Source organism: Calliphora vicina, chromosome 1 (genome assembly GCF_958450345.1).
Source record: "Calliphora vicina chromosome 1, idCalVici1.1, whole genome shotgun sequence".
Lineage (NCBI taxonomy): Eukaryota > Metazoa > Arthropoda > Insecta > Diptera > Calliphoridae > Calliphora > Calliphora vicina.
In genome coordinates, this window is record NC_088780.1 from 163,199,173 (window position 1) to 163,212,099 (window position 12,927).

Genomic DNA, 12,927 nt, shown 5'->3' on the forward strand with positions numbered 1-12,927 from the left:
TCACAGACATACTCAGTCATCATGTCAACCAGTCAGTCATTCATTTATTTATTTTTGTTTCGAATTCTCCGTCCAAAATAGATTTACTATCTCTACGGCAAACAAACAAACAAACCAGCCAGCCAACTCTGTCTAAAGTGGTTCGTTCTTACATGTGTGAATGTTTGTAAGTTAGTATGTATCAGTGTGCTTTTTTTGTTTTAATTGCGACACCGTGTCGACAACAAAAAGTCGGCTACGCTGATGATGTCACTTGTTAGAGAACAAAAAAAGCAATAACAACTGAGTATTTTACTATACATAACAAACTCAAAATATAAACACGTACATTTCTATACACACTCTTTTTTACTAGATTAACAGAGTAAATTTTGTTGTTATTTCTCTAAAAACCTTTTTGCTGTTGTTGTTGTTTCCAACTTTCAATAGAAAAAAAATGGAGGTCACTTACACGTGTATATGAGGTCAATTATGTTAATATAGTCATTTTAATTTTCGTTTTTTAACAGGAAACATTAACTACAGCAAAATTAAGAAGTATGGAGTAATTTAAAGCTTTAAACTGTGTTTTAAAGTAACAAAATAAGTAATTGAATGTTGTGATAAAAAAAATACATTTTTTTTGGTATAATTATCATCAGGTATGGAAATCATCAAAATAATAAAGTAATACAACTTTTTCTACCTGCAGAGAGATAGCTTAAATATAAATTTGTATCTTTTTGAATCAATAGATGATACCTACTGTAATATAAAAACTGTTGTAACTGTCAGCGTATGGATACATAACATCGTTTAATATGGTTCTGTATCCTAATACCTGTCATGCTATCTTTTATAATATGAATAGGGCCCACACCTTGCCCTGAAAAACATCCCCATACCATAATATTGCCACCGCCAAACTTTACAGTCTTATTTGTGTACTTTGGATCTAATCTTTTTCCCTTTGGTCGTCTTTCAAATGTTCTCCCATCACTGCCTCTTAAACTGTATTTGGATTCGTCGGAAAAGAGGACAGTATTCCATTTCTGTATCGACCAGTTTAAATTATCCTATTAACTATTAACAACCTCTATTAACTACCTCTCGAGAAGTTATTTTTGGGGATTTCTTGAACTCTCTCGCTATTAAATTATATTGTCTAGGAGTAGTCTTACGAGGTCTTCCACTTAAATGTTGAGTTTTTACAGAACCGTTTTCACGAAATTTTTTTATAATTTTTGAAACTGCTTATTTATTTATTGAATATTTGTCCCAGATACTTTTTTGTTTTAAACCAGCTTTAAAATCGTTAATTATTTTATTTTTTAAGTCTTCACAAATCTTAACTTTAGTCATTTTCGTTAACTTTGAAAAAAAGAAATTATGCGAAAAACTTAAAAAAGAAATTGTGAAAAATTACCAGAATTTAAAAATTAAATAACTGTAAACAGGATGCTTTTTACATCGTTCTTTTAAATATTATTTTCGTTTTACACTTCTTTCTTGCAGAAGTTTAAAAGTTTCCATTGTTTGGTCAGTAGCGAAATAGTGAATATTTTTTAATTTTGTTCCCTTTTTTCAGAATATAATTAATTATGTTGTTTGTTTGTTGTAAAATACTAAAAAAAAAATTTTATTTTAAAAAAATATTTCAAATTTTGGGCTACATATGGAATATTTGGAAAAGTTTCCATTGTTTTGTCAAGCACTGTATATGGGAGCTATGACTAATTATGGACCGATCATCATAAAATTAGGTGACATGAATTCAGAATGTATTACAGTGGATAGAAACATTTCCAAAATTTTTAGAAATGTTGAACAAAAAAAAAATTAAGAAATTTTTATTTTTTATTATTTCATTAATGTATACTTTATTTTATTTACTTAAAAATTCTTAAAGCCTTAAAGTGTGTTTGGGGTCATTGTAGTGCTAACATCTCCAAACCAGGGGCTTAATTTTTGGGAATTTTTTAAACTCTCTTGCTATTAAATTATCATGTGCCATTTACGGGTTTACAAAAACGGGTTTTCCCTTTTATGTTTGTAGTCCGATTTGGCATCATGCTACTATGATAAAAAGTCATGCTTTTGTGAAATGAAATCACGGAATATAGTTTTCAAAAAAGTTTCCATGGTATTGTCACTCACTGGTATAGCATTATCATTCCAAAAATCTTAATTTTCCATTAAATATGGATAACGATAGAACTGAATTGTTTGAATTATGAAAGCCTTATTTATACGTTTGTTACTTACGCCAATTTATTGCATAATGATTTTTGACAATTTACGCGGGTGTAAAAAATGCTTATTTTACTAAGTGTTTAATAGTTTTGATGAGGTCATTTACGTGTATTTGCATTTTAAACAAACAAATAAAACATCCGGCCGACTAACTCAAACCACCACTTGCTTTTCTACGTAATAAAATATTTAAGAATTTTCTACATTAACTCATAAAAATGCATTTAAAACACGGCCATAAAAATGTTCTAAGATTTTTTTTTGTTTTTTATTTAAATTAACTTCCAATTTAATTTTCATAAATCATTTATACTAAAAATAGAATAGAAATGTAAACTATTTTTAAATTTAAACAACAGATATAAAAAAAGAAAAACATTTGTTCCTAATCACTTCATTTTAAGCCCTTGAAGTTTTAAACAAAAAGCCATAAAAAACAAAAAAGTTGTGTATATTTTTTCAAGATCATAATTCTTAAATGGCATTTAGGATTTCATAATCTCTATACAAAATGAAACAAACATACGTTGGAAATATAATGAAGAAAACAAATATAAATAAATAACACAGATATTACAAAAATAGAACTGTTAATTGCTTTGGGAATCTTCCCCTCCCATTTAAACAAAAAAAATTAATGCAAAAAAACAAAAACAAAACAACTCCCAATGTCTGTCTACTAAATTGTACATTGTTTACAAGATCAAATACTTGAATACATTTAAATTTAATACAATAACATGGAAACAACTTTTAGAACTTAACTCTGGCAAATAAACAGCAGTCAGTTTGGCAACACAACGCCTAAAATAGCAGGGAGATAGTAGATACATAGATAATGGGTGTTTTTTTAAGCCTTATAGATCTTGAAATTGTAACAAAAAAGTCAATTTTAATCAAAAATCCTTTTTTTCGTTTGAAAGATCAATACATGGCATTAACATTTGAAAATTATTACGGACATGTGATCAACGCGGAAGTTCTTAATGAGGCGCAATCTGAACTTCCAATTTTGGGCCACTTTATCGAACAATGTTGGCCCCTAAGGCCTCTTCTTTCTTTACAGCGGCGATATTCTCATCAGTACTCACATTCCTTCGACATGTTGGTGTTATTGGATCATTTAGGGAGTATGTGATCGAATCGATGACTGATTTTCAATGTAAATTTGGATAATTTGGTAGCGTTGTTCAAGTGCCTGTCAATCTATTCATGAAGTGAGCACAGTATGACAGTTCGTTTGACAGTTAACCCTTTTGTAAGTTCCATCGGGCTTAAAAAAACACCCTTTAGAAAGAGAGTGATAGTACGTGCATACATTCAACTGATATTGTAAAAATAGAGAAGTAAAGTAAAGAGTTTCACTAGATTTAAGGCCTTTTTAATTATATATGCACAAAAAATAAAAAACAGAAAACAAACTATCCAATTATGAACAAATAAATAAAAATTTGTGTGTGAGTGGTGGATGTATTTTTTCGTATTGTATTTATTATAGACATTCTAAAATAATTGTACAACAATAACAACAAAAACGGCAGCAACAAAAAAAAGCCACAAGTAATTAGTTGAACTTTACTAATTGAATAAACAACAACTACAATTACAGATACAGAAACAGAAACATGTGTAGAAAAGAAATGCTGATTGGGTTGGTTGGACAACACAGTCATCGTCATCAACATCATCATCGTCATCAATGTTGTTAATTTGGCTTAAATTTTTTGTTGTGGTATTTAACGATTTCTCTCCAATATCAAATTACATCGTTTCATAATTTGTAATGAATTTGTAATTCTTTGCAACATGACAATCATCAGCTTTCTCGGTTTTTTAACAAACTATTTGTTTCAAATGGTAATAGATTTTATTATTGGATGTATGACTTAAAAATTGGGGATTTACAATAGATGACGTATCTTTTGAAAGCATGAAAATTGTTGTCAAACTCAACAAGAGCTTGCAAAAAAGCAGCAGGATTCACCCAATAGCAGAAAAATTGGGTACCATACAAATTGAAGCCGAGAGACCTTGAAAGATGATTTTGCATGTCTGAAATGATGCTTGAACGCTATAAAACAAAAAAAAATTCACCCAATCTTTGAAAAATGGATGCATTACGATAACCTGAAGCATAAGAGATCGTATGTGAAGCCCGGCCAACCAGCCTGAACGATACCAAAGCCAAATATCCATTGCCCAGGTTGGTTTACGTGGTAGTTTACAACGTGCGAAGTAGAGTCGAAGGGACTCCGTTTTGATAAGGGAGGTAGTGCTCTGTATTTAGGTTAGGTTCCATGGGCATCCACTCTTCAAGCAGCTCACTTGGGTCCATTCAAAACTGATCCCATTGTGATACCCAAGGGGTAAACAGCAGGGTACTTATTATACGTCCGTTGTCTCCAGGCTAAACCAACCACATTCTCTGATGAAGGAGTAGATTCGTTAAGACTCATCCTTGAAAGCTCATCTAAACATGAGAGGAATGGAATTCCGAGAATACGTTCCCTCAGGTTCATTAGAGCCGGGCATTGACAGAATTGGTGGGACACCGTCTCCTCCTCTTCTTTATTATGACAGCTCCTACAGTAGTCATTGTATCGTAGGCCCAATCTTCTAGCATGTGTCCCAATTATGTCTCATGTAATAAAGGAGACAATTAGCCTAATTTGCTCACGACGAAATTCCATAAATAGATTCGTTCTGCTGGCATCATCGTTTTAGCACAAGATGACTCGTTTGTCAACCTGCTTTGTGCAGACCCATAAAGTATCAAAAAAGGGGTCGATCACTTTCATCATCCATCATCGCACCCCTTTTGGCCAGTTCATCCGATATACAATTACACTGGTTTCCATCATGACCAGGTGCCCATATAAGCGTTATCCTAGAATGTCTCGCTATCTCATTAAGGGATACTCGGCATTCCTCGGTTAACCTAGATGTCGTAAAGACATCCGCTATTCCATTAACGGCAGCCTTGCTATCAGTATATATACATATATCACCAAATATTCGATAAAACCTCAGCCAGTTGGATGCACGTTTAATGGCCGTAACTTCCGCCTGAAGAGCCGTACAGAAGTTAGGTAGCCTGAAGTAGGATTTAATCCCAAAGTTATCTATAAAGAAACCTCCACCGACCCTACTGCCCCTTTTTGAGCCATCAGTGCTCTGTATTTGGTGAAAGCAAAAGGCTATCTATTATAAGCTGCTGAAATTTGGTCATACCGTCACCACAAATTATACAGAGGTGTCACGAGACAGAAAATACTATCGTTTTATATTTGTCTCTTTCTTTACAAAGTGCCCTTTTCATTGTTTTGTTTATTTGTTTGTTTTGATTACATTACAAGTGACACATGAAGCTAGAGACCTTTCTAACCTTCACTAGTAAGTGACCAATTAAAATTGAGCCTTGTATAAATTCATCCTGTATAAAGTTGTTTAAAAGCCAAAAAACATATGGAATCCAAACTGCCTCCAAAACCCTTATTGATATTATACAGAGGACTCAGTCGAAAAGTCTTAGGAATATTACGTGTGGGTGAATTCAAGAAAGTCCGTTGAAAATACAACTCGATCAAGGATTTATAGAGCCAATCTACCATCCCGCAAAGGTTTGGCCATTCTTGGCTCTTGTTAGAGAATATCGAGCGTAACTATATAGGCAGAAAACGAAATCTATAGTGAGATTTCAAAGAGTTCTATAAAATTTGGCAACTCTTATTCCGATACGTGACCGCAAACTGGCTGTTTAAGAGACATAGAGTAAAATAAATTGACGGACGTATAATATACCAAATCTACATATTTCTATTATTTATTTAGACGCTTCAACTGACAAACATACAAATATTTAAGTAAATAAACAAACAAAAAATAAATACATGTTTATTTTTTGTTTAAATACATATAAAATACATTTTGCAAAACAACAAAAAAAAAAACGAAAAATGAAAAATGAAAAAGTGATGTTATGCTACTACAAGTGTGTATGAAGAGGATGATAGGAACGGAACGATGATGGTGACGATGATGACTACAACATTATTTTTTCAATTGTGCGAATGATTTTGTTTGTGTATCGGACTTCTGTGCCCGTTTGTTTGTATATTTTATAACGATGACGATGAGATAATCATGGGTTTGTAATGAGCAGTTTTTTATTCGGGGTTTTTGTTTTTGTCTGTTATTAATTTATATTCATTAAACAATTCGACTTCTTACTCTTTTTGGCTTTGTGACATGTGTTTGTAATATGTAATATTTTACATATTGTTTATAATATTAATTAATAATTATTTATTAATTGTTCATTTCAACTTTAATTTCAATTGCAGGTAAACAAAAAATCTATTGCGCCAAATGCGACAAAAAATGTTCCGGTGAAGTGTTACGTGTCGCTGATAAACATTTCCATAAGGCCTGCTTCCAATGTTGTCAGTGTAAGAAATCATTAGCCACAGGTGGTTTCTTTACCAAAGATGGTGCTTACTATTGTATACCCGATTATCAGCGTTTATATGGTACAAAATGTGCTGCCTGTTCGAGTTATGTGGAGGGGGAAGTCGTCTCAACAATGGGTAAAACTTATCACCAAAAGTGTTTCACATGTTCCAAATGTAAACATCCATTCAAATCTGGCAGTAAGGTAAGATGGAAATATTTTAAATGTTATTTTATTTGTTTTATCTATATAAGCGGAATAAGTAAATGTATGACTGGTATTTATTTATACTTATGTTTAATTATGGCAATATTGAAAATATCTATGGAGGTATGTTTGAGAAATAAATGGCTGGTTAAACATTTAAGTTGGAAAATCTCTCCCGGGATTTTTTAAGCAGCAATAACACAATGCAGAGGAAAAAATGTAAGAAGATAATAGATTTGAGAGAAAAATTATATTATCACAGGAAAACCTGTGTTCAACAACCAGCATGTATGTATATAGAAATACTTTTTCTATTTTGGAGTTGCGACCAATGCTTTTTGTTTAAAATTGTCAACTCCAGAACTGGTTCTCAAAATCTCAAAATCGTTTCAAAACTAGCACACGTTATTTTATATCAATAATTTTTTTTTTTGGAAATTGTAAGTCCCGCAACTAGTTTTAGGAAATCTTAATGGAGCAAACGCACATTCTTAGGAAGAATTCAAGAACTAGTTCTTTTATCAGCAAATTTATTTTTAAATTTACCCCCTTGGAACAAGTTTCAAGGGAATATTTATTGTTCCTTTGCTTCATTTATAGAATTAGCATTACGAGACTTATATTTACCGAAAATTTATTAAAAGAATTTTGAATTCATTCAGAGTACGTTGCATTTGGATGCTAAACATATACAATAGAGAATTCTATTGAAAAGGATTAGGAAAAAGATTCGTTTCCCAAATATTGCCGAAATGTTGAATTATTTTCCACATTCCCAATACATTTGTCCCATTCCTTTAAGATTTATTAAAACAAACCAAGTTATTTTTGAAGGGGGTAACAAAATTACTTTTTTCCTCTCAATACGAATTGAGTAGCTCTTGTATAGATACTAGGGTATTCAATTAATCGGGTTTCTGGTTTATTCGGTTAATCGAGCAAATAATTAATCGGGGTTTAGATTTAATCGGTTAATAATAGGTTAATTTTAAATTATTCGATTAACCGAATAATTTCTATTTAAATGTTAAACTGAAACTAAATCTCGAATTTTGCGTACTTATTGAAGTATTTTATTAATAAAAAGAACAAAAACATACAAAAATTTCGGTTATTCGGTTAACCGACACAAATTAATCGGTTTATTCGTTATTTGAAAATCGGCAAATTTGAATTATTCGAACAGTTAACCGACAAAAATTAATCGGTTAACCGATTGAATACCCTAATAGATACTAGGGTATTCGAATTATTCGATTTTTCTCTTGTTAGAATAAAACGAATAATTCGAATAAGAGATTTTAACTTGTTTAACTTGAATTATTCGAATAATTTAATTTTTTTTTAAAAAAGTAAAGAATGAAGTTTTGATGTCGGATTTTTAATATTTGTTTGTTAAAGAAAACCAAAAAATAACGTTAAAGTTAACAATTCAAGTATTGATAATGTTAAAAAACATTCGAAAACAAACATTCGAAAACAAAAATTTTCAACAGAAATATTCTCATCAGATTAACTCCCGAACAATCTACAAAACAATTGACTAGCTGGTTGGATTCGGCTGGTTGGCCGGGCTTCACATATGATCTCTTACACATCGGGTTGTCGTAATAGATCCATTTTCCATCGCATGTAATGATTCGAGGCAAAAATTAATTTCCTTTATAAAGTTCAAGAATCATTTCGGACATGCAAAATCGTATTTCAATTTCTCTCGTCTTCTATTCGTATGGTACCCAATTTCCATGCTTTTGGATGAATCCAGCTGTTCGCAAACTTTTTAAAATTAGTGCTTGAGTAGCTCCCAATAATTTAGCAATTTCTTGTTGAGTTTTACAACAATCTTCATGGAGTAATACCTCCAATTCATGGCCTTAAAACTTTTTCGGCTGGCCAGGGCGATCTTTGTCTTCCGTGTCAAATCACCACTTCTGAACAGAACAAACCATTTATCGCACATTGAAACCGCAAAGGTACAAAAGTCGACATTTTCGAAGCAAAAGAACGTTGTTTTTTACACTATAATGTTCAATAACTAAGTGAAAATAAATGACAGATATGTAGCCTTCAAAATGACATATAAGTTATTAAAAACAAAAACCGTGTTCAGAAGATACGTCATCTAATATAAATCTCTCATTTTTAAGTCATAGACCCAATATATTAATTTTAAAATGTTTTATGTTTTCAAAAAAATAATGTTTTAAAACGGTTCCAAAAAGTTGTTTCAAAGCTAGTCTATAACTAGTGTCAAAGAATAAGTTCATTATATGACCTATACTGTCATATATTTAAAAAACAATCTCAACTCCATAGTTAATAGTTATTTTTCAACCTAAAAGAGAGTTTTAACTCATTTAGGGAGTTTTATTTTTCCCGTCTTAAATTAAACTCATTGAGGAGTTTTATTTTTTGCGTCATTAAGTAAAACTCATTTGAGGAGTGTTATTTTTACCTTGCTAGAAAGACAATTTTCTCGAGAAGATTAGATTTATTTCAAATGTTTAGAAAATATTATTTAAATAGGGAATTTTTTTAAGATATCGAAAAAAGTACCCAATTTTACAACTTTCAATCGATTTCCGCCAAGGGTTATATATATCCGATTGCACTTAAATTTTGCAGTAGTTAGTTTTAGCTACTAATGAACAAAATAAGGCACATCCAAAGAATCTATCTATTTTTTAAGGGCATGTCTAATGTAAATGTGTATTATTTAAATATTCCTGTCAAATTTTTTCCCAAACATTCATACATGTAATGTATTAAATTAAATGAAATTTTGTCACACTAATAAGTACATTGAGCCTAAATATGTACATGACAACAAATTTGGCATTGTAATTAAACATTTCGCTTGTAAATATGTTTCTTGGTTCCTCACTTTTGGGCAAGTCGTAAGCATTTTTTGGTTAAGTTATATCCAGTAGATCCATTTTACTGCTGCCATACTGAATGACTCATGTTGACGTCATGTTTTAAGTGTTATTATTTTTTGTTTCTTTATATGTATATTTCTAATAATATCTGAGACAAGTGTCTTTAACTACTTGTATACATAGAACGCTTAATTTTATTGAACTTGTGTTATCTACATTTCGATACGAATAACGTATAAAAAATATAAATAAATATTTACAATACTGAAAAGCATAGATAATGCAGAAAAACAGAAAAAAATAGCTTTTTTAAAATACTTTATTTGCTATTTCCTTATATAGTTTTTGCATAAGTTTAATTAAAGAAAATGTGAAATAATGACGATATTAATGAGAAATATTTGACTATGGATTAGCATTGGTCTTGTGAACTCACACAATTAATAGGTAATATTGAGCACCACATTTAAATTGCTTTTACATCTTATCACAAATACATATTTTTGCACATTATTATTCGTTGTAATTAATAGCTGGCTAAGTTTTTTAGCATATACATATGAGCAACTTAATTTTACATTTATTGCCAACAAAATTACCTTCAAAACCTTCTGTAAGTTGACTTACAGAAATGACAACTATTTGCAGAAAGGTTTGCTAAAAATAATGCATCTTGTTATTTACATTGTTTTGAATACGAATGTTATCAATTCCAAGAACTTTAACGACGCTGTCATCAGCTACAATCACAGTTATATTTATCAATAAAACAAAAGTTGCATAGTGGGGGAATTAATAAAAGGCTGGAAATAAATCAGTAACTTCTAAAAGGATTGTCCGGCTTTTAAGTTTTATAACTATATACAAATCCTTCAAATCGAATCGAGAACAAAAATTTGACATTTTTTTAATATTTGGGGGCTTGTTACTGCGACACTACCCTCTCCCCCTTGGTGTTCAATTCAAAACTCAAACACTGTTACATATCCTCTACAGGAAATTTTATTAAAATCAGACTATCCCTTTCCCACACTATGCGTTGTCGGCTCTGTAAAATGTGGTTATTCTGGCCCTGTGTAAAATGGTCATAAAAATATGTTAATCGGGGTTGTCATAGAATCCAATCATTGTCGGAATCGGTTTTGAAAACGACCGAAAAAGTACATTGAAAGTTATCGGTTGTATATTCGATCTAGAATTAAATTATTTTTCGATTAAACATTGGATTTGATAAGTGAAATGTACATTTTTTGTCGTTTTCAAAACCGATTCCGACAATGATTGGATTCTATGACAATCCCGAATAAACTAAATTATAAAAAACATCTAATTGTTTTTATGAATTAAATAAATTAGGGTTCAGTTTGCCCGATTTTTTAAATTTGGCTGAAAATCGTAAAATAGCAACTGAAATTTAAATGGATACCTTATTTTTGGAAACTGTTTTTTACTAATTCTGATTAAAAATGTAATTTTACCTTAAATTTGATGTATGTGCTTCTTTCCCGGGATTCTTAAAGGGATGGAAATTGATATTCGGACTTCAAATCATAACGGAATTTTAATTTCGACCATACAAGGTCTCCTTGTCTTGGACAGGATTATACAAAACTGTAGTTTTGTTTTAAACTCCAACTAGTTTATTTTGCTTTTTTATACTTCTAAACACCATTAGTTACAGATTCGTTTGGCAACAAATTTGGTTGCTACAACGCATCTGCCTTCTCTGTGTATGCTTTAACCCAGTAATGTTTTAAACTAAAGTTAAACTGTCAGTTTTTATTCAAAAATTGTTTTAACCGACAGTTATGTGTTAACTATAAGATAACAATTTAACAGACTTTGTTTTAATTAATTACAACGAATAAAACTATATCTACTTGAACTTTTAAAAACATCTTTTTAATCTATGAATTTTTCCATTGCAGGTAACTAACACGGGTAAAGAGGTGCTTTGTGAAAATTGTGTTGCTGGGCCCGGTGCTGCATCACCCACACGACAACAACAACAGCAGCAGCAAGTAACCAAAGATGGTACAGTATCGCCAACGCCCGTTGCCGAGTCACCAACTCGAGCTACGGCCCATCAACAAATGACCACTGGTGTTTTGTCCGATAAGGCACATCTGAAAGAGGATTACGATCCAAACGATTGCGCCGGCTGTGGTGAAATGTTGAAAGAAGGTCAAGCATTGGTAGCATTAGATCGTCAATGGCATGTTTGGTGTTTCCGTTGTAAATCCTGTACGGCTGTTCTAAATGGCGAATATATGGGCAAAGACCGGGTGCCGTATTGTGAAAAATGCTATCAGAAGTCGTTTGGCGTCAAGTGTGCGTACTGTAATCGTTTTATTAGCGGCAAAGTTTTGCAGGCGGGAGAGAATCATCATTTCCATCCAACATGTGCTCGCTGCACCAAATGTGGTGATCCGTTTGGTGATGGCGAGGAAATGTATTTGCAAGGCAGTGCCATATGGCATCCACGCTGTGGTCCGGGACCCAATGAAACCGGTCTGATATTGAATGGAGGCAGTGGTGTTGGTGTATCGAATGGCAATTTCACCGATACCGAATGTGACCGCATGAGTTCGAGTGCTTTAAGTGATATGGTGAGTTAAATGTTGAGGAAAACCTAACTGGATTTGGAAATTTATACTGCTACGAAATGTGTACATGAAATTAAACATAATATTACAAAATTATTTGTATGATTATATTTGGATTAAAAAGAACATTTTGTTTAATTTCATTACACCTTTTGAAAACACATACAAAATAACCATTGCACACACCCATCCACAGCTGGCTGTAGAAACAAATAACTACTAACTTATGACCTGAAAACTTAATGACACCTACACCCATCCACCTTATTATTATTAAAAAAAAAAAACAATTATAAATTGGATTATAACTGGAGATTTACAACACCATTATAAATCATTCATTCATTTAATTTACACTCAAACTCAACCACATTATTATCATTATTTTAATATTAATTTTGTGTTTATTTTGATTTAAATTCACACCATTTTTTCTGAGCTTGCAAGATTTTCTTTTTTGTTTTTATTGTTTACAGTACATACGCTCCCGAACGCCGAGTTTTAATGGTTCCGTATATTCCTCTAGCCGCAAGGTTTGTTTTTTAATTATATA

At 31.6% G+C, this 12,927-nt stretch overlaps 1 protein-coding gene across 4 annotated transcripts in view; it reads left to right on the forward strand.

Moving 5' to 3' along the window:
* The window catches only part of Unc-115a (Uncoordinated 115a), a 48,344-nt gene that overhangs the window by 25,261 nt on the left and 10,156 nt on the right, over positions 1–12,927 (forward strand). For 2 of the 4 annotated variants that reach the window (XM_065516496.1, XM_065516495.1), the window contains exons 2-4: positions 6,576–6,886; positions 11,697–12,377; positions 12,851–12,907. In XM_065516496.1, coding sequence (XP_065372568.1) covers positions 6,576–6,886; positions 11,697–12,377; positions 12,851–12,907 — 1,049 coding nt within the window. The remainder of the gene's footprint in view (positions 1–6,575; positions 6,887–11,696; positions 12,378–12,850; positions 12,908–12,927) is intronic. The other 2 variants (XM_065516498.1, XM_065516497.1) reach the window with 1 other exon arrangement.